Genomic DNA, 22,009 nt, shown 5'->3' with positions numbered 1-22,009 from the left:
CCTATAATTAATAGAGATAGATATTGATCTCACAAAACTTATAGCACATAAATAATAAGAGTTGTCAAAGTTTTTATGAAAAAAAAATTCAATGCTTAAGTCATAAAGTAGATATTCCTTTAGTAATAATAGCATAAATAAAATATGTTTAAAGTTTAATATCACAGCCTATTAGGATCAAAATTCTCAAAGTCGTTACATTAAATTTCGTTACTAACTAAAGTTGTTGCATAGAAAAGAAAATCTAGAAGATAGAGACTTTAGTCAATTTTCTTCAAAACAAACAATGTCAATGCCTTCTTCTTACGCTTATTCTCAATTTTCTAATAAGTTTTCTCATTTAAATATATATACTAGTTTAATTATATTATTCATATAAATATTTTTGTCTATTATTATTTTTTTAAAATTTACCAATAAAATATAAACTCTTTTTTTTTTCAAATATCTATAATTAGTTTAGGAATGTTATATATATAATTGTACGAAACTTGTATTTGGTATTCAAGCCATCATGCCACGTGTAAAACCAAACATAGGGTATGGGTATGGCAAGCCTAACACGTTTCTTGTCTGCTTCAATAACATTCCATTCCATTTTTGAAGTTACGGGCGACAATGTTAAATCAGACAACATTTTTTGTCGAATTTGAAATATATCTAAAATAGTGGATCTTTTAGCAAATATCCGTCGTTAATTTGTTTTATCCACAAACCGAGAGGGGCTTGCGTTTGTCTCTGCGCTGTTGAAAGGAAAGTAAAATGCACGGACCAATGAAAGGGAAGTAAATAGTTGTTGGTTACTGAAGCTTCAGGAGGAGAAAGAGGCTACTTTGGGCAAAACCTGAGAAAGCCAGTTGAAATCAGTCAATGGACTCGATGGATTATTTTATACACGCGTCGTACATCCGCGTGAGAATCACTCCCACTGGTTCTCTTTAATCTTTACGTACATAATAACTCAGCAGGAAGCGGCAGCCGGGTGCAGCAGCCCCCCCTTTCTCTCTCGCTTTCCTGTGGTGTTAGTGAAGAAAACATAAAAAGAAAATAAATTTAGATAATGCTAATAATTGTTAAAAAAGTTATTAAAAAAAAAAGGTTAAAAGAGAGTGGATGTAATTGAACTCTTTCGCTCTCCTTCTTTAGATTTCGCTGAGGTTTGCATCATTTGTTATATATATATATATATATTTTTTTTTTTTTTCTTTTATTGGATCTAATCTTTAGAAATGTCATATCTTGTCATTTTTACTTGTTTTGTAAATAATACTCATAATCATCTCTTTTTTATCTTTTGTGAAATTCCACTCCAAATCAAGCCTATTTATACATTCAGACTTAATGGCTATTTGTGGTTAATTTTGCCTCCCTTCTATTGACTTTAGTGTTGACCATCTTTGATTGCTAATGATTTGTCCTTTTTTTTTCCTCCCTCAAAATTAACTTCTATCGCTTCTTAAGTAGAATTTATTTAAATTCAATAATGCTAGGCAAATATTCAAGTTCTGTTTTGTATCTTAGGCTTCTGCTTAATGTTTTGGCCCTTGTTCTCTTGTAACTCTTCCCCTCCACCCCCTCCCCCCCCCCCCCCCCCCAATTTCTCTCTCTTTTGATAATATTTCTCTATAATTCAATGAAGAAAAAAAATATTTTAATTTGTTTGATTATTTAACATAAGAAAAAACTCCCACACTTGTTTGGTCATTTTTTTAAAATCTACACAAATTGTATATCTTACATTGTCGTGTAGAAATTTGTTATTCCCTAGTAATCTAGACATACATTTTCTCAATGCTTCAAACATGAAGTTGATAGAATAATTTTAGACATTTAAATTGGGTCATATTTCAATAATTAATATGACAACTTTAACAGATAAATTTATTTAAATAAATAAAAAAAAGCAATAGCATAGATAAACCATACAAAAGGTTTTTTTTTTTTTTTAAATAAATAAATGTGTAGTACAAAGACATCTTAAAAGGTCAAACATCTTAATATTACTCTCGTCCAAACACGTTTAATGAATACGTTTTCCTCAATAGGGTATAAACTACGTACGGAATACGGATAGTCAACCATCAGTAAAAAGTTATCTTATTATTATTATTTTGAAAGAGGCATCTTATGATTACGGTGAAAATCATTTTTGGTATGATGCTGAGTGTGTGTGTGTGTGTGTGTGTAGATATGGTGAGAATCATCTCATAACTGGGCCACCTTAGACATGGGCTGTGTTTTGTACAACGAGTTGTTTCGTGTCTGAAGATCCATGTTTTATACAATTAGAACAATTACAGGTGACTTGGAAATTTGGATGGATTCAAATTCAATACATAAAACATGACAGCTCAAGCAGAATCTTCAAGCTATTTATTAATCAACATTACATTTGGTTCATGTTGTCCATTTATGTGCTGGATTAGAGTAATAATTTGACTTGAGATACATCGTATTTGTGAGATAATGTTGATATTTAAATTAATCGAGTCATGTTAATTCGGCAGGTTAAATAAACATCTCCAATAAATACCCATGTGTTATAAGCCGCCATTTAAAATTTCCTATCTGTTATCATATCGTAATTTTAGCTCATGGAACAATTTGTATAAATGGTAAATACAAACAATTAAGGGTATGTCGTTTGGTTGAAAAATACGTTATTTTAACAGGTTAAATTATTTGCAAAAAAGAGAGAGAAGAAAAAGATTCTGACTTTTAACTTTGGGACGGGGTACGCTTTTTTTTTTTCCTTTTAACCCACTTAAGGAAAGAAGGCTTATGCTTGATGTAAAAATCTTGATACATTAATCAACGGCGAATATTTATATAGTAAAAGGGGACTTTTTTTAATGTTATTTGTTAGGTCTAAAGTAAAAAGATAAATTTCAAAAATTAAACAGTTTTTTTAAGTTTCAAACTCTCGATTCGAGTTTCAATTAATACGTGAGTTAATTTTTTAAAAAAAAATCAAAAGATAAAGCAAAAGCTAACACAAGGATATGATATGTTCATTACATTGACAAAAATATTAATTACATATATTCCATGACTTTTCACCATCAAAATTATACTTGAAGACCTCCTTCTTCTTTTTCTCTCTCTTACGTATCCATACATATGTACGTGAACAATATGAATTGTAATTGAAGCAAGAGCGTGACAGCGTAGATTCGAACAAAACAAAAAAAAAAAAAAAAAAGAACCCAAGTGTGGTAGCTTTTCAAAATGATTCTTTGCCAACAAATTTGTGAAGGTTTCTATAAAGCCTTTGATTCCAAGTAGTCACAGCGACGAAAGAGAAAAAAAGAGTAATTTCTTTTATATATTTCCACCAAGCAATAAGCTCCCTGAACAGTTGTATGGTCCAAGTTGTGGAGGAAAAAGGTTGAAAGCATTAAAAAAAAAAAAAAAAAAAAAAAAGCTTTGAAGTGATAATTTCATGGGGAATAGGTAGGCTTTTCCAGCTATGGTGGTAAGAGACAGGAGCTACACAAAAATCAGACAAATGGGTGACGCAACATCACTGTGTAGGTCCAGGAAACGGGGAAAGATTGAAAGAAACTTCCACGAATTGTTTAAATTTTTGTCCAGATGTTGAGTTGAATGTTCAAATTATTTCTCACTATAAACAGTGTCTGGGTCTGGCTCGTTTGATTTTGATCTGTCCAAGACTTTCTTTTTTCACATCACAATGCAACTTTTTGCAAATATTAGAATAAAAAATTTGCTGACACATATTTTGATGTGGTTCATCTTAAACCCAGTTGAGAAATTTGCCTCATAAAAGAATTGGGGAGGGGAGGCTACTTCTAATTATGATAAATTTCACTCCCGTAATCATAAAGAAATGCTTAAACTGTTGACCTCAAAGCTGAGATTAAGAAGCATTGATCATTAAATTCAATGAGTAGCTGACTCGATTTATCTAAAATTGATTGAAAAGTACACTTAAACCTACAAGAATGACCACCTCCCACTCCCTCTCCACTTCTTAATACTCGCAATGCTCAATGGCTTTCAAATGTGCTAATGCTTGTGCTACCGTATATTTATACATGATATACAATATAACTCAAGGATTCTTAGGTGCAAGTAACCTTTCGTTTTCCTTTTTTTTAGCTTTTAAAATCTTCTCAAGAATATGTATACGGATAGACTTCTTAGGTTTTTTTTATCTAATTTATCTATTATAGGCCACAATGTCAAAGTACCATCGTATTTGTTGCATAAATCAAACAATTTTGGATGGTTTTAAATTTTATTAAGCACCTTTAAAACAATTTAAAATGTTATTATTTATTTTTTCAAAATAAAGGTTTTTGAAAAGTCTAACATAATCTTAATATTTGTAAATTTTTGGTCAAATTATATCAAATGTAGAAGTAAGACCCTTTTTTAGATTGAGATTAAAATGCTATAAATAGTTTATTCAGTAAGTTTTTACAAAAAGTTTTAGTAAAATCTTTAAAATGTGCTTATTTTATAAGATTCTCAATTTTTACAATAACTTTTAAAAGTAAGGAGGAGATTATTTTTTATATGTAGCTTATTAAATAAGGTACAACATTTTATTAAAGTTCTCACAATAACCTTAATATTTTAACAAAAGATAATTTTGTCTTATTTTTATATAAACTTTAATATTTAAGTAAAATATAATTTAAATTTATATCTATTTTGGTCATAATATAATAAAACGGAACATTCATAATAAAATTTACCAAGTGCATGTACTTTGCTTTTCAAATCTAAAGCAACTACAACAATATAATTTACCAAATATCAAACTATTTTTTTAATTAATAGCTTATTTTATCTATACAGTTTGTCTCCTTAGTCACCATAACTGCAAACTGGTCCAAAAGAGTACTTCTACTATACTTACAAGGTTGAAAAATAACTATATAGTATGGCCCTCATAAAACATTGTTACGAAATTGTAAAAATGAAACATGATGCTCTAACAAGTATGTTATTGACAATTTTTAATTTGATGCGCGCACATTACAGATCAGATTATTAGAATTACTAACGTTATTGCACATTATATGCTCACATCCTAAGTTTTGTATATGAGTAGGCCTTTTAGCACCCCTTAAAATTTGAAATTACCTAAATAATCCAAAAATAAATTAATTCAATTCTTGTTTTGAATAGAAATTTAGTTAAACACTTAAACGATTTTTGTAAAAAAAATTTACACTAACCTCATTTCATAGTGTATAATTATATTTTAAATTTTAAGCTGATTTTTTTTTTTTGAAAAAGTTAAAAGAGTTTAGAATCATGACAGTAGAAACTAGATAATAAGAATAAAATATTTTAAAATTTTAGGGTTTGTATGTACTTGATTAAAAAAAATTTAAACAAGTACTTTTTTAAGGTGAAATTTATGGGAAGATAATTAATTTGATACATGGATTTGTATCTTATAAATTAAACTGTGATATTTGTGGTAAATAAATAAAGAAGGGGTGTTACAAGGATTTGGAGGGATGTTGAAAGCCCCACTTGGCATGTGTTTGACCCATTACAGCCCAAAATCAGAACAAACTAGACCAAACCCAAATAAGTAAGACCTGGGCCCTCGTGGACTGGGAAGTATTATTGAGCCATGAAACCTCATGTTTGAACAAACGGTTGACTCGAATTATTGACCACCTTCCACAATTCTTGAAAAAACCCTCAGTATCACAATTGCATTAAAGGACATAATAAATCTAAACAAACCCCCGTATTTTCTCTCTTAACTCTTGACACCTACGTAACTATACCACGGTTTTTCATACATTTTACTTTCTCACAAACACTTTGTATTCTAATCATTGCGATTCTACTAATGAATTCTCATTCTTATCAATCTCCTAATCCATTTTTCAATTTCATGTATAAATTTAAATAATAAATTTTCTTTCTTATTATTTTCTCTTTTTTTATTAAAAAAAATTGATGATTAGTTATTTGAGTCCACTTTTAACTCTAATTGATTCAAATATACATAATTTTTTCAGTTAAACATACATGATTTATTCATTCAAAATTTTGTGTAACAAAAAACTGTAATTAGAGTTGAATGGAAGAAATTAAAAAAAATAGAAAATGACACTGTAGGAATCAAAATAAGCATTCACAGAGGAGGGGCTTGAAAAGGAAGTTACCGGGGTGCCTATAGCCCCCCACTTGAGCTCAATCGGACAGCAACGAATTAAAAACCCGAAACAAAACAAAAAGCATACAAATCGAGATATTCAGAATCCCCCAAAATTTTCGGTCCGAGTTCCGTTCGACGGAAAATTTGTACTTAGAAAGAGTAAAAAAGGATGAATCCGCAACAAGCCGATCATCAAATTGAAACCAAAGCTTCTTCAGAGACCCACCATATGCAGCAACAGCAAGAACCTCACTCATCTGACTACGCTCCTTACCCTAAGATTGACCCAAACGACGTCGCTCCACCTCCTCAAAATTGGTCGAACGTGTCCACGGCCACGGGGCCAGCGCCTATCAACGAGAGTGCCGCCACCACCATGCCTGCAGAATCCAATCCCTACGTGTCCCCCTCTCCGATTGAGCCATCCTCCTCAAAGAGTATGTTCCAGTTTTTCATTATTTATCTAATTTAGATAATAAATAGAGAAAAAGTGAGATTTATTTATTTATTATCATTGGTTGGTTGGGATATTATTATTATTAGATAAGCTGGAGTCAGTGAAGGGCGCGTTGTCAAATTGGGGGAAGAAGGCAGCGGAGGCTACGAAGAGAGCTGAGGATCTCGCCGGCAATATGTGGCAGCACTGTAAATATTTCTAATTTGCTTCTAATTTTAATTTTTTAGGCGTGTTTGCTAATTATCAATGCGCTAACCTTTGTATCTTTGTTTTGTAGTGAAAACTGGCCCTAGTCTTGCTGATGCTGCCGTGGGAAGAATTGCACAGAGAACAAAAGTGCTCGCTGAAGGTGGATACGAGAAGATCTTTCGACAAAGTTTTGACACTGTTCCTGAGGAACAACTCCTGAAGACTTATGCATGCTACCTATCTACATCTGCCGGTCCCGTAGTGGGAGTTTTATATTTGTCGACTGCAAAGCTTGCATTTTGTAGTGATGACCCTCTGTCTTACAAAGTAGGTGATCAGACGCAATGGAGCTATTATAAGGTATAATAACTTTTAGTGTTACCTGCCTGTCAGTGTTAGATACTACAGCACTTATGTTTCTTGTGACAGTCTTCTATTTTTTGTTTGTCCATGCAGTTGATTTTAAGCAGATACCACAAGTACATTTTATTAAGTGTCTCTCTTTTTTTTTTTTTTTTAATTGATGGTGATCAAAGAAACTTATATAAAAAAGACACATATGTACTAAAAAGTGAGCAAGAAGTCCTCAAAGAAAGTGCCCGTAAAGATCACATCAAATATAGGATATTTTTTACTCAATGGTGACCCATTAGATATTTCCAGTCTTTAGTGCCTCTATAAATTTTAAGTTCAATTTTATTGCATTTCTTGTTGATGATATGTTTATTTGGGTTTGACTTAATATTTCGGATATGATTGAAAGTATGGGCCAAGTTATTCTTTAATTAGCTACTACTGTTCCCAATTGAATTTTACAAATTCTTCTTGTTTTTATTTTATTTATTTATTTAATTTTTAATTTTTGTGTTTTGGTTTTTGTCCCCCTATTGTTGTGATCAGCAGCTAGTGCCTTTTTCCTTATTGTAATTTGTTATCTGGCTTGCAATCATGATTATATTTTTATGAAGCTATTTACATTGATAGAGAATGTTAATTCCTAGTTGCAGTACCCTGAGTTCAGAAATGCTAAGTTAGTCTTTACCAATTATGTGAACTTTTGTCAAATAAATAAACGCTTATCTAAGGGCTATAGTATCTGCTTCTATAACTCACGGTCCCAAAGCTATTTACTTTCATTTACACTGCTTAAAGAGAGTTTTCTTTTTTATTCAAGTATCTTCATCAGCTTCTAAATTTATGAACTTCCCTGATTTCTACTAGGTTTTCCACCAAAGAAATTCTGGCGACCTTTGCCATTACTTAAGCTTTGTGTGTACAGAGCGGAGTTAATTTAGTTGCCCTAAAAAGATAGTAAATTTTTCCCTCAGCTTTGGGTCAATTGTTAAGGTAGTGGGAGTTGGGCAGATATTTGGTTCAAAACTTGCCAAAAAAAAAGGAAATTTTAAAGAAAAAGTATATTTTGATATTTGGTCGGGAGTCTTGTTATGGTCATTTAAAACTGTGGGAGCAGTTTTCCACATTTGAGTCTTTGTTAGTCAATAGAGTGATACCCGGCTTCATAATGATGCAGGCCAGTTCAATAGCTTTTCATGTTTTGTTGAATTATCATGTTTTTATAGAAAGAACTGGTCTCACAGACCATTCTATACTGTTAAAGTCTTTGCCAATCTACGCCTTGTGCTAGCAAGTCAATCTGCCTCACATTTTTCCCCCTTCGAGCTTACTCGCATGACCAACAACTTACCAGAATTGCTTTAAGATGAATGAGTCATTTTAAGATATCTTTCAAAGATTGCTAGCTCATGTTTTGTTACATTCTTCCCACTCTTTCTCATTGTGCATGAACATGCACATCTTTCCTTCCTCTTTTTTTTTTTCTTTTTCTATTAAGTGTTTGTTTGGTGTGGCTTCTCTCTAGCTAGAAGAGCTTTTTAAATGTTAGAAGCTCTCTTTAGTTAATTTTTTTTGTTTAAGTCATTTAGTTGCAACTGGAGTAAAGCTTTTAAGGATTGAAAAAGCTATTTTGCTTTGATGCTCAAATTTTGGGCTTTTTGTAGTAGAGATTGTAGAGCCTTTTTAAAGTGTCCAATTGTCTAGAATACACTTACTTCCCCCCCCCCCCCCCCCCCCCCCAACAATTGTATTTCATTTCTTTTACAAAATAATTTTGAAAAACTTGTCTCTTGAAGTAATTTTACAAATTTTAGTCAACGTTTTTATTGACTGCCAAATAACTAAAAACATTCTGTTAAAAGCTATACTTGTAGATCTCTGTGAAAAAGCTCTATTCGAAAGGTTATACCCAAGAGACCCTTAATGTTATTGACATGTTATTTCTTTTTCTCTCTTACACAGGTGGTTATTCCATTGAGTCAGCTGAAAGCAGTCAATCCCTCAACAAGCAAAGCCAAGCCAGCTGAGAAATATATCCAGGTCATCTCTGTTGACAACCATGAGTTTTGGTTCATGGGCTTTGTGCATTATGATAGTGCGGTGAAAAATCTTCTGGGAGCATTGGGGCCTCGTAGCTTATGATGCGTTTGAGGTCAAATCATTTGACCATGTCATGGAGAGTCTCATTCACCAATTGTTAATGTAGATAAACAATAATGCTTGTCATTGCAAAATTTATCCCAAAAAGTGTATCCCAAGTGAGATGCCATGTGAAATGGCATTCATGGAGTGGATCGTGACTTTGTACAATTTTCAAATCACATTTTGTTCTCAACATCATAACGCCACATTACGGGATGCATTTCTTAGGATAGGTTTTTGTGGTGGCTAGTATTACTAGGTAGACAAACCATCATATGTAAATTATTGAATATTTGAGACAAATTATGTATGTTGCATTCATTTGTAAGTCACCGTGTGATTCCTATTGATGTTGGATGGGATTTGTTGGCTTGAACTTTGTACCTGGTGAGAATTAGCAGTTTCTTGTATATATGATGTGATTACAGCTATTTCTTTTGCGAGTAATCTCAAGTGTCCAGGGTCCATTTTCCTTTTGGTCTTGCATTTTTGTGTGCTGAGTTACAAACGCTTTCCATGTTAATCTGCATCAATTGAGATTTTGACATTGTTGAGCCTGCCTTTGTGCTTTTAGTAATTGGTGCACAGGTGGAATGTAGTTGCTTCCAAGCACCATGTTCTCCAACTTCCTCCATTATCTCAATGCGGGCTTACTCAATCCACTTAAAAAAGACGTTTATTCCTTTTCAAATCTCACACCATCAAAATCCACAGCCATAAAACTAGTCTTCGTTTGTGATTGCATTACGAGCATATAAAGAGTCTTATATACGATAAAAATAAATGAAAATTCTCATGATTATTATTTGAGTTGGAATAATAGACTGCAGTAACTAATTATCATTTTTTAATACCAAAATAATTACTAATTACTACAACCTGGTTATATTAAGTAAGGTGTAAAAATTTGGGCTCTTGTCTCAAAAATTGTCTATCTGTAAATATATCAGTAAATAATCTCATGTAATATAAGTGTAATTTGAACATTAGTCTCATATAATTTTTTTTTCTAAAAAAAAAAAGTAGAATGTTGCAAGTGATTGCTACTTAATTAAGATGGTAAAATCTTTTATGTTAAAAATAAAATTTTTGGAGTTTGAACCCTACTCACATGAAGGGAATTGGGTTGTCAGGTTAAATAAAATAAATAAACAAAGTTAATTATCACGGTTTGGCTCAAATCAGGTATTTTTTTTTTTTAACTAAATAAATTTCTCCAAATAATGCCCTTTGCAATGGGTTTTATTTGGATGCGGCGATATGATCATATCATATCAGATTATCAGGTGAAAGCCCAGCCCCAGTTAACGGACTTGCTGAAATGTGTTAACAAAAACATGGGCCGGCCCAAGAAAGTGTCCAAAGAAAAGGTCGACCAACCTCTACCCAAGTAGGGTCCAAGATTGGCCTAGTCTGATTTCTGAAAAACCGGCTCTGTCTGCATCCCGAATGGAAACGTCGACCGGCGAGACAAGAGGGACCACCACTAGTCCCCGTCCCCCCCCGAAAAAAATTGTCAGAAAGGACTACTGAATACTGAGAATTCATTCATAGCATGGGCCAACTCGATTTACTTACAAAACCATCCACCTAACTTATTTGTCAGCCCAAATAAAGAAAGCACTTATTGTGATGCAGCCTCCCTGCGTTTTCAGTTTTTACCCCAAAAAAAAAAGTCATACTCATTTGCTTCTCCAACAAAAGGTTCTTGTTCATTTCCCCGACCATACCCTCTACATCCCTCAAGTCTTGTAGCCCTACCTCTGCAGGAAAAATCACCACCACAAAAATGACTCTCTCCCCATTTGCATTTGGCAAATCCCCCAACCCCAAACATTACACCACCACCAACAAGAGCAAAGCCTTGACTGTTCCTGGGCTGATTAATTAGAAGCTAGCTAGCTACACCGCAGGGTCACAGTTACGGGCCGGCAACATGTCATGGGTGTAATGTGAGTCCCATTAATAATGATCATAGTATATTGTTCCATTTTTCTGCCAGGCCCCCACATCATCACATGTCTCGAATTCTAAACAGGAACGGAATAAAAGCAGCAGCGACATATGAGATAATAGAGTGACCGACTTATTGATTATTTTTCCGACACCTTCAACTTCAAGAGTGCTGACAATTAATCCATTATCCTACCTCACACACACATGTTGAATATCTTACCCACACAGTCTCCTCTCTCTCTCTCTCTAATTTCGAATACTTAAGCTTAATCAGTGACGACCGTCGGCTTTCCAAGGGAATTTTAATCAATTTCGTTCATTAATCTTCTGCAAGACTGCAACGTACAAACTAAACTGTTTAATTATATAAACGGCATTGGCCGTGCCGTTGCGTTTCGTATGTGTTCAGCGGTAGTATCCAAATTAAAAGGAAAACAGACAAGAGGTGGGAGGAGCTAGGATGAAACATGAGGCGCATACATAATAAGATGAAAGGCTATTGTTGTAGATAATAGAAGATCAGTGCAGCATATATACACCATACACTACAGAGACGACTCAGGAGATAGAGAGATAGCATGCAATTAATGGAGGATGGATGATGAGGAATGAAGTAATGATATAACAACATACAGTGTACCAATAAAGTGCTCCACTGGCAATGGAGTCCCCTTAAGTGGCTTGACTGAGTTTGCTCCCAGTTCGAGTCGCAGAAAAGTCACCTTTGTTGGGAGAACCTGTGCCTCTCGGATCGAGTGGGGATTTCTAGTCTGGGTTGTGGTACGAGCTTAAAGGTACTTTCCACAGTTGGGGTCATCCCCAGAATACCTCGTGGTAAAAACCAAAAAAAAAAAATAACAACATACAGTGTGAGTAAGTATGTACGGCAGTATGTCATATAGATTATGGAGTCTCATTCCTTTCCCATACAAGTGCTTGCTCACTGATTTCATTTAATAACACACTAATAATTATTATTATTCATTCACCACCTCTTTGCTCAACCGATCATCGATCTATATATATGTCAACATTTGTCCAATATCATTAATCGCTTCTATATGGATCGATGGTGACTTTGAGCTTATTAATTAATTTATTATATTATTCATCTGTAAGTGCAAGCTCCAAGACTATACAAAAGACGGAAGTTGAACGAAATTAATGGGAAAGAGACAGAAGCAACAAAGAAAGATCAGACAGTATTATATATTTTTGATACATAAATATAATTTAACCAGTAATTATTATTATTTGTGTAAAAGCCAAATCTAAAAGGCTAAGGCGGTGTGATGGAGAGAAAGAAGGAGAAGATGACAGTTGTGTGTGCACACAAGACTCATAAACCTTTGCATGCTAAACACGTTTGATTCTTCCCATTGGAACTCTCTCGACCTCCATCTTCGTCTTCTTCCTGGCATCACATGATTCTAATTTTATGTTTAACTTCGTTTTGCGATATTTTATTAACTAACAAAGAAATAAAAAGAGAAAATTAACCAAATTCGTCGTTATGCAGCACTCCATTTTGGCACTGAAATTGATTAGGTTTTCTGAAATAGCAGACATATATGCAATTAATAAATAGTCATAACCAAATGGTCGTGGCTCAGTTGTCAGCGCAGCCATAATTTGTTGTGGAAAGAGCTTTCGGATTTGATTTTCACTAAACACATTATTTGAGATTATTTGAGAGGGATAAAGAGCCTTAACTGTAATTATATCCCGAATTCGGATTAATCAAGGCCCAATGCGATCACCGGACACTGGATGATTTTAAAAAAAAAATTGTCATAAACTTTTAATTAAAAATTTAAGATTAAAGAAACTACTACACTTAGAAGAAGAAGAAGAAGAAGCTAGTCTTAGTATTTAGCAATGACCCATCAGCAGCAACAATAATGTACTAATTAATAATTACGAAACATCATCCTCCATCTCCATCCTCTAGCTAGGAGCAACACTACACTCAGCATTGATCATAATTAATTAAACGGGGGGAAAAAAAAGAAAAAAGAAAACCAAATTGAAAGTAAAAAGGGAGTAATTAATTAATTAATTAAAGAAAACTGTCTAATATATATCTCTGCTAAATTGAAGTCAATGGAATAGAATTTTGTTTGTTCAGTCCCAATGATACTGTTTCTTCGATCGAGGTTGTTATTTTTTGGAGAAATTATTAGGGTTTCTTACCAAGTGTGTGCTTGTTATTATGCATCCAAACCTTAAGCACATGCCTTTTGACACCAGTCTCAGCGCAGAACTGCTCCACTGAAGCCTCATCGTGCTTCTGGATTCTCCAGCCCAGCTGCTCAGCAAACCCTAGCATCTTCTCCTTTTGCTCAGCTGTGAACTTCGTTCTGTGCCTTTTCTTCGTTCCGCCACTTCCCCCGCCGCTGCTGCTTGGATTCGACACATCTTCCTCTTCTCTACTATAGCCACCGGCTGACGACGACGGCAGCGCTAACGGCCTCGGCTGGGCAGCTGTCAAGTGCAAGTACCCAGCTGGAGCCGGAGGCGGAGGCCCCCGATAGTAAGGCGAGAATTGCTGCTGCTGGTGATGGTAGGCCAACGGCGAGGCACCGTCAGTTTCCTTACGGTGGAAATTCCTGTGGCAGTTACACGCGGCGCATTTGAGGGATTCGAGGGTGCCTTCGTCGCCAGCTGCCATGAACTCCCCGCATCCGTCAACCGCGTGTCCACCGATGCTGACAGCGTGATTCTTAAGACACTCCCGGTACCTGATGGATTTTCTGGCCGCCGCCGATGCACCTTCTCCTCCTGCGGTGGGGCCCGTTGCCTTTGACGCGTTAGTCATTGACTCGTACTCCGCTGCCCCCATTTCTTCTACCTCTTGCTCTTCGTGCTCCTCAAATTCCATCTCCTCCTCTCTTAATTAATAATCTTCAATCTCTTTAATTTTGTTTGTTTTCTTTAATTTTTGTTAATTGTTGATGGAGAAGATCTACATGGCCGGGGGGTTACTACTTACTAGTAAGCAGATCCAGCTCTAAGCTCTAATAAGCTAACCTAACCTAAAACACAAATGCTGTAATAACTCTGAGTGTTGTTATTATTAATTATAATATAAATATAATAAAATATGAATACAAGCAAAGTAAGTGTGTGTGTGTGTGTGTATATATATTTTTAAGTTTGTGAAAAACTGGGTCAGAAGAAGAGGAGATAAGAAGAGGTGGAGGAGAGTGTGGCCATCAATTGATGCAAAAAAGACAAGCCTTACTCGAAAGCCTTTCTTATGCTTTCCATTTTGTGAAAATTACGTAATTCTCTTACTTTTCCTCTAATAAATTAAACCATTCTCTTACTTCTCCCTCTGATAAATTAAACCGTGTAGGAGGTTTCAATTTCATCATCAGCATGCAGTCATGCACGGTGAAAAAAATAAAAAATAAAAAGTTTAAACCTAATTACTGTGTTGCGTCGTCTTTTGTTTTTGCTAGATTTTTGCTGAGAGGAGTGCTGTGAGTAACAGTGAAAGTAAAAAAAAGTATCACGTATCAGACAAAATAGAGGGGGCAACAAAAAAAAAGTAAAAGTAGTAATGGCACGGATAGGAAAGAAAGGGCAGAAGGTAGCGTGTGGGATGTGCCAAAAAGTGACGTAAATAGTGTCATGGAGTGGGAGAGCTACACGATAGAGATGGTGTTTGGGAACATGGAACATCCTAGACATGTGTCATGTGTGCTGCTTTAACCCTTCTCACCTCTCGTCTCTCCCTCTCCACTAATAATCATTTCATCGAATTACTCGACAAGCCATCGGCCGTGCTTCAATTTCACATATTGATAGCTAAGCTAGCTCCCTGTGGATCTTTCAGTCGTCTCAAACAACTCATGTGACCCAACTCAAATTTCCCATTTCACTAACTTGTAATATCCAATTAAGCAACACCATATATATACTACATACCGTATTGCTTGATTTATATTTCATGTCTCCACCGTCGTAATGACACGCAGCATAGAAATATACTATTGGATTTGGAGAATGGAGGTCGACTGGATTTAATTTGTATATACAAAAGAAACGTACATACGGACACATTTATACTAATCAAGAATAATAGGCATAGAAGATAACAGAGGTGGTCATTGCTTCAAAATTTGGAAGCAGGTAACGGAGATGAGGGAGAAAGGGGGAACTACTATATTATTCAGAGACTAAAACAAAGAGGGAAAAAATAAATTGTCGGCACTGATGCCAGCCGAGCTGCCTACGTCCCCTCCATCTTCTAATACAGTAATTAATTTAGCGCCATCGCTTTTATATTATTATAAATTATTTGCAGTGGCTACACTGTATACGTGCATGTAACATTACAATGAAATTGTGTTCCTCTTCGAGGCTGCAATTTGCGCTGGCCTCCTTTCCCTACTGCTAATGGGGACATTAGGATAAAGCAATATGTGAGCCCTATACATGTTTAATTTTATTTAAAAAAGAAAGAAAAGAAAATGTAGGCTAACATACATAAAGGATAAAATGGCCGATTCACACGATACAGAATGTGGTGACGAGGAGGAGAGATTAGGGGGGGAGGTTACGCCTAGGAACTTCTTTTTTTTTAATATTGTTATACAGGACTGTAGGTACTACAATTAATATTTACAAACAGATTCTACAATTGAGACATTCTTCGTAATATGTACTCTTTTGAAGCGCTGCCCAAATTCTTCAAACCCTCTCAAATATTCGAGGACTGTCCACTTCACTCACATTTTGTGAGAAATAGATTGGCTCCAATTAATTATTTTGATAATTGAGGAATGATTGTAAATAAGCCTCATAAATACTTTTATGGAGACTTGAACCCTTACACTCATTATTGTAAGTGCAAAGGTTTTTCCACTAGACCAAAGGCCCATTGGTGGTTACGCCTATGAACTTGAAGTGAGAAGAAAAGTCCGAAAGAAAAGACAATGCAGGAAGAAAAAAGACATAAACCCATTAACATATAAGATCATGGATTTTTTTTGTTTTTTTAATGGTAATGCAAATACTTGCATATGTTTATACAAGATGATAAAATTAACAATGAATGCATAAAGGTAAAAACCACCGCATCCAGCTAGCAATTCAGAGAAATTTCTCTTCCGCAGCAGCAGCAGTGAGCCATGTGATAGCCATTAGCCAAGGCAAAATGCGCAGAGGCATCGGCATTAAGCCCCACCTGCACCCAAAAGCCAATTGAGTCCGCGCATATCTGACACGACGGCTGACCCTTCATTCATGTCACTCTCATGTCAGCTGGCGGGGAACCATAACCAACCAATTACCCTCTTGATTATCAAACAATTAAACCGGCCCTTGATTCTACTGATATATACTTACTACCAAAATCTTTAACAAACAGTCAAACCCTAATCCTAATGCATGCATTTGGAGTAAAAACTTAATCAAGAAGAGTTTCCTTTTTTTTTTTCACTTTTCTTCTCTATAAAAAGATATGTAGGTTATAGTGTATCTTTTTTACTGTGGCATAAGCATCTCGAACACTCGTTTCTCTGTTTTCGGGTTAATTTCTTATTCTTAACCTCATTGATTCAACTACTGAAGACTCTTTCTTGTGTGAGAGATAGAATTTAGGGGGTAAAAAAGAAAACATTGACAATGACAAAACGAGAAAAGGAGACGTAGGTGTGGGTGGGAATTCTGACCTTGGACCCTTTGGTTTCCTTTTCCATGTTTTTTTGGCAGCTTTTTTTTTTTTTCCCTCTCTTCTTCTTCTTGTGATATAAAATTCCTCTATAATTATTATTTAGAGCACCATCTCTTAAAAAAAAAAAAAAAAATAGCACCATCTCTTCGTCGGTCTTAATTTCATGTCAAATTGATGTGGGTCCTTCTCTTTCACCGACCAATCTCAACGTGAGGCCAGGGGCCCCCGGTTGCTTTTTATACGCTATCACGGATTCATGGACTGATGGAACTTCATAGTCTAATGACTCTCATTAGCAAATGTTTCGAATTAATGTGCAAACACCCAAAATCAGCATTTGATTATTGAAGATAAAAAAGATTCATTAATTAGTCTATTATGGAATGCTTCTTAGAAAACAAATGTCGCCTTTTCCGCCACCCTCAGTTTAGAGAAAAGAACCGTGGGAGGAATGAAGCTCAATCATTAGGGATGCAAAAAGTACATATTTTCACTTCTACACAATTCCTTTGATCCTTTCCGTATACAATCAAACATTTGAAGTTAATTTGTGTCATTAAGTTGCTTTATAACGAGATTTCGCTACCAAAAAGAAAAAAAAAATGGGGGGGGGGGGGGGGGGGGAATCGTTGGGCCGACAGCAAAAAGGAAAATAATCGTTGGGCCTGGACCATATTGCCAGCTTGATGACTTCTCAAGCTCGGTAAGCTTAAAAGTGAAAATCCTAATTTGGCCCAACTTAGCAGGCTACTCAAAAGTGGAAACTCGAAACAACAATTAATGGAGGGGTGAGGCTATTTGCTCCCAAAAATATACTTTTTAACACTCATTTTTAACTTTTTAATATAATTAACCATAGCATAGTAATAAAGTAATAAAAAATTAATATAAGAATGTAAAAAATTATTACTCGAAACTCTTGAAACACGTGGGGGAGGACACGCGCAACCGCAGGTAGGATGCAGCTGTATAAACTAAAGCCCAAATAAACTAAACGCAGAACGATTCAGCTTTTTATATGTTTTACATATGGGAAATATGAAAAAAAAAATTATTAAGACGATTACGTAATGATGGAAATTAAGGTTTTTCATTTTTTTTTTAATTTAGAATTAGAGAGCTACATCCCATATTGTCACTTCACCATTTGCATTTTGCGTCGCCTGTTAATTTACAAAAGCCGGCGAGCCAAGAATTGACCGAGGTTGATGGGAATTTAAGAAAGTTTTGGTGCCAAGCAAGTAGCATGTGATAGGAATACCAAATAACATTATACCGTCATTTAACGGCGTGGGTCTCTACCGCGGCGACGAGCTTTAGAAGCCACATATCAGTAAATCATGCAGGGCTGTCGATGTGGCATCCAAAGACTCCATTCATTCATTCATTCACTGTGTGCTATCTTTCTCATAGAGGACATTTTCGTGTAATTGCCGACCCAGATACAAAATAAAGTAATTAAAACAAACTGCCTCGCAAAAAATATGACCGAAAATGATGTTCAGAAACTGAAAGCATTGGGCTTCGAGAGAAGCATAGCTAATTATACACCATATTTCAAACAGGACTTCATTACCCTCTAATGTTTCGTCACGAGACAGTAACTAAGATTTGAGATTTTAAGCAAAATGTCAAATGTAGTTTTCGCTCATTACTCATGGGGCCAGTAGATGAGCAATGTAGCTTACTCCCGTCAAACTTCGACTTAATCGATGATGTGAACCACAGGCGGCTTCATGGCTGGCCAAGTCAGTACGATGGACAACAGAATGGGTCTCAAATAATGCAACTGCAAACAAACAAGTATGCTACACAAAAATCCCCATGACAGAGGAAGAAGCATCATTCTGGTGATAGCATCCGGCATTAAATGCTTTTGGGATTTAGCTATCAACAAAAACGACTGATATATGGGAGATCCAAGGGAAGTTATAATAGAATGTACGAATCAGTAATTACAACCACAGGTTCATAACTTGGACGCTGGTGGTGGCTGGCTCCGTAAGAATTATCACCGCAAATGGAGGCGGTGGAAAATGGAAGGGCAATCAAAATTCTTCCATCGTGTTGATAGAGATAAAAGGATAGTAACATACCACGCTTCAAACATAAACAGAGATTGATGTCATGCGGCTGGGGATGAATTGCTCGCCCTAGAGTCCGATATTATCTGCATCCCCTGTTTTCTCAAGAACCACACACAGGCCGTTGGTAATTCGGTATGTTTATAGTTACTACCATTCTTTTGGTATCAAGAACTGCACATTTACACAGCACTACTCTTTAAGCAATATTACCATAAATACCAGCCTCCACGTAAAGATGGATATCATAAGATGGGGACAGAAATCGTAATATTTCAATTTACAAACAAATGATTTCTTATCGAGTATGTACTTGAGCATGAAAGAGAGAACAGATCAACTAAAACTTCAATTTAATTATATGGCACAACAAATACAATGAAAACACTTTTAATGTCATAACAATATGTCGCGAGTTGATGGATTCCGCTGGATATGCTTCCTTTCAAATCATCTTCGTTCGTTGAAACTACTATTTTTTTATTTTTTTATTTTTTTTTGCTGGGGGGTAAAATTTGGATCTAGTTGCCATAAACATCATGACAGAAATGATGTAAAGTACTAAAAGAAAAAGTTGGATAAACACAAAAGTGATTAGAATCCTTATTCATTTCTCTACTTTAACTTCTTTCTAATCAAGATGTAGTCAAAAGAAAGCATGCATACCTTTTTTTTGGAATCCATCATCTTACAACACATCAAGTTATGGGCTCCCTCCAATGGAAGAAGACACATTTAACTCGCTTAAAATTAATTACCATAAACTAGAAAAAGCTGCAACAAACTAATTTAGAAGTAAAGAATCGGTTTCTCAAGCATCTTCCTCTCTGATTTCTCATCGAAACTAATCAGCAACTTGGATACGTCACTAGTCCCTCTTGAATCTGCTGAGCTCTTCCCATTAAACTCGAACACATACCCCCCATTCCCTTTATTGTTGCAACGCACAAGTTGGGGACTTCGAAGCACCCCCACTGACCTCGACTTGCTCAGCCTCATCACTGGCATTTTTACTGCCACACCAGGCCTCCTTCTCACCAGGGCAACCTCAGGTCCCACTCTCATCTCACTAACGGAACCAATAGATTTTGATCTCATCACCCGGTCACCAGCCGTACAAGTAGTAGTTGCACTACTCCCGTACTCTGCACCCGAAACACTGGACACCCGCCTACTCCTCCTACTCCCAACCCTACTTACTCTACTATTACTGCTGGTCTTAACAACCTCCTCGCTTGCATCCAATACTTGACGTTTCATTTCAACCACCTGCTGCGCGGACGATTTCTCCGCGCACCTCACGCGCCGCTGAATATTACTCCAAATACGAGGTGACTGCACGCGCTTTCTAACGACTTTTAAATACTCAACTACCTCCGAAATCTCGGGCCGCTTCTCAACCGAAGATCTCACGCACCGCGCCGCAAGCACAGCCAGCTGCCGGATGACGGACGGGTCTGGCGGCGGCCCGATTCGACGGTCGCATATTCCGCCGAAGTCGCCGTGCTTGATCATCGGCACGGCCCAGTCCACCACGGACGGCGGGCTGTAGTTCAAATCAATAGCGTTTCTACCGCTGATGATTTCTAACAGCAGAATGCCGAAACTGAAGACGTCACTCTTGGTGCTGAGATCCGCCGGCGCAAGATAGCGCGGGTCGAGGTACCCTAATGTCCCGGCGGGTGGCGTGCACTTGATCTTAACGTCCTCCACGTGTCCTCTCAGAGCGAGACCGAAATCGCTCAACCGCGCATTGTGATTCTCGTCTATCAAAATGTTGGAGGACTTAACATCTCGGTGAATCACCGGCGGGTTAGACGAGTGCAGCGTACGGATTGCTTTCGCTATCTGCAGCGCGAACCGGACCCGCGTGCTCCAACCGGGCGGTCTGGATGCGGAGTGGAGCAAATCGTACAACGAGCCGTTTGGCATGTACTCAACGACGAGTAGCTTTTTATTACCGTGCTTGTAGTCAACGCAAAAGCCAATGAGATTGACCAGCCTCGGGCTTTGCACCCAGGAGAGGATTTCGATCTCGTTCTCCGCCGGACTGGTGGTACTACAGTTGGTGCAGTTAACAGACGGCCTGTTGAAGAAGGTTGTCTTCTTAACGGCGGCGACGAGTTTTCCGTCATCTAGAACGGCTTTGTAAACGCTGCCGTGGCTGCCCTTGCCAAGAAAACAGTCAGCAGAGAAACTATTAGTAGCGGTGGTGAGGTCGTGGAAAGAAAACTCTCGGATGCAGATGATGCGTCTGTTTTTAGCTTTCTTTTTCTTTCGAAGATCCCAGTTGTAAGTATCGCACGTAGCGATCGCAGATTCTGCATTGCAAGAAAGGTAGCCCATGATTAATCGTATGAAAAAGCAAAGTCGAGATTGAGGAGAGAATAAGTGGTAGTACTAGTCAGTCACTAGCTAGCTCACTCTTGGTGATCAAATACAGACTGCTTTTTAACGGAGGAGGCGCCGAGGGGGCGTTGGTGGGAAACGAGAGAGGCAAAAGTAAGCCATTGCTGTTAAAAGAAAAAAATAAAGATGACAGGGGGTGGTGTGTGTGAAGAGAATAATTAAAGTCGCGGGATAGAGTACAGTGTGTTACAGCTTTGATTTGAAATGAAACATTATTATTCAATTTTTCTAAAATTGTCGAAGGCGGTAGTTAATTCTAGCTGCCAACATTATTAATTTTATTAGTATTTTACATGCAGCCGCATGCAACTTTGAGAGGCATTTCTCGGGGTTGGTCCTAAAGGTGTGGCCGTGTGGGGTAGAGGGGTCCTTGAATCCATGAAGTGATCTCTCTTCTTTTACTTTCATTCATTCACACTTTATGAGAATCACTTGATTATTTACAATCTCGATGCGATTAATGTGTGGATTGTTAAGGTGACATTTGGTTGATTAGAAGCATCTTTGAACATTCAGCCTTTGATTCGAGCTCCAATTTGTCTTTGTCAACTTTTCAATTAATAATAAAATCCCTTTCGTCT

The 22,009-nt window shown here is 36.5% G+C and overlaps 3 protein-coding genes across 3 annotated transcripts; 1 reads left to right on the top strand and 2 right to left on the bottom strand.

The window, feature by feature from the left end:
• The first annotated feature begins 6,199 nt into the window (after window positions 1–6,199).
• Window positions 6,200–9,743, top strand: LOC18042842 (GEM-like protein 1). Its single transcript, XM_006433812.2, has 4 exons — window positions 6,200–6,591; window positions 6,698–6,799; window positions 6,889–7,160; window positions 9,117–9,743. Exons 1-4 carry the CDS (start codon window positions 6,324–6,326, stop codon window positions 9,294–9,296), a joined length of 822 nt encoding a protein of 273 aa, XP_006433875.1. The 5' UTR covers window positions 6,200–6,323; the 3' UTR covers window positions 9,297–9,743.
• Window positions 9,744–13,116: 3,373 nt separating this feature from the next.
• Window positions 13,117–14,559, bottom strand: LOC18042846 (zinc-finger homeodomain protein 2). The gene has a single exon (XM_006433811.2). It carries the CDS (start codon window positions 14,131–14,133, stop codon window positions 13,432–13,434), a length of 702 nt encoding a protein of 233 aa, XP_006433874.1. The 5' UTR covers window positions 14,134–14,559; the 3' UTR covers window positions 13,117–13,431.
• A 5,039-nt stretch (window positions 14,560–19,598) lies between these two features.
• Window positions 19,599–22,009, bottom strand: LOC18042845 (serine/threonine-protein kinase-like protein At1g28390). Its single transcript, XM_006433810.2, has one exon. It carries the CDS (start codon window positions 21,363–21,365, stop codon window positions 19,809–19,811), a length of 1,557 nt encoding a protein of 518 aa, XP_006433873.1. The 5' UTR covers window positions 21,366–22,009; the 3' UTR covers window positions 19,599–19,808.

This window comes from Citrus clementina, unplaced genomic scaffold, assembly GCF_000493195.1.
Source record: "Citrus clementina cultivar Clemenules unplaced genomic scaffold, Citrus_clementina_v1.0 scaffold_5, whole genome shotgun sequence".
NCBI classification, from domain to species: Eukaryota; Viridiplantae; Streptophyta; class Magnoliopsida; order Sapindales; family Rutaceae; genus Citrus; species Citrus x clementina.
Note: the sequence above shows the minus strand (reverse complement) of the source record. Positions and strands in the feature narration are given on the sequence as shown.

Bases quoted from the DNA above. Each gene is read 5' to 3' on its own strand.
- LOC18042842 (XM_006433812.2), top strand. From the start codon at position 6,324: ATGAATCCGCAACAAGCCGATCATCAAATTGAAACCAAAGCTTCTTCA. The intron at 6,592-6,697 runs GTATGTTCCAGT...TATTATTATTAG, and splicing joins TGAGCCATCCTCCTCAAAGA to ATAAGCTGGAGTCAGTGAAG. The intron at 7,161-9,116 runs GTATAATAACTT...TCTCTTACACAG, and splicing joins CGCAATGGAGCTATTATAAG to GTGGTTATTCCATTGAGTCA.
- LOC18042846 (XM_006433811.2), bottom strand. From the start codon at position 14,133: ATGGAATTTGAGGAGCACGAAGAGCAAGAGGTAGAAGAAATGGGGGCA.
- LOC18042845 (XM_006433810.2), bottom strand. From the start codon at position 21,365: ATGGGCTACCTTTCTTGCAATGCAGAATCTGCGATCGCTACGTGCGAT.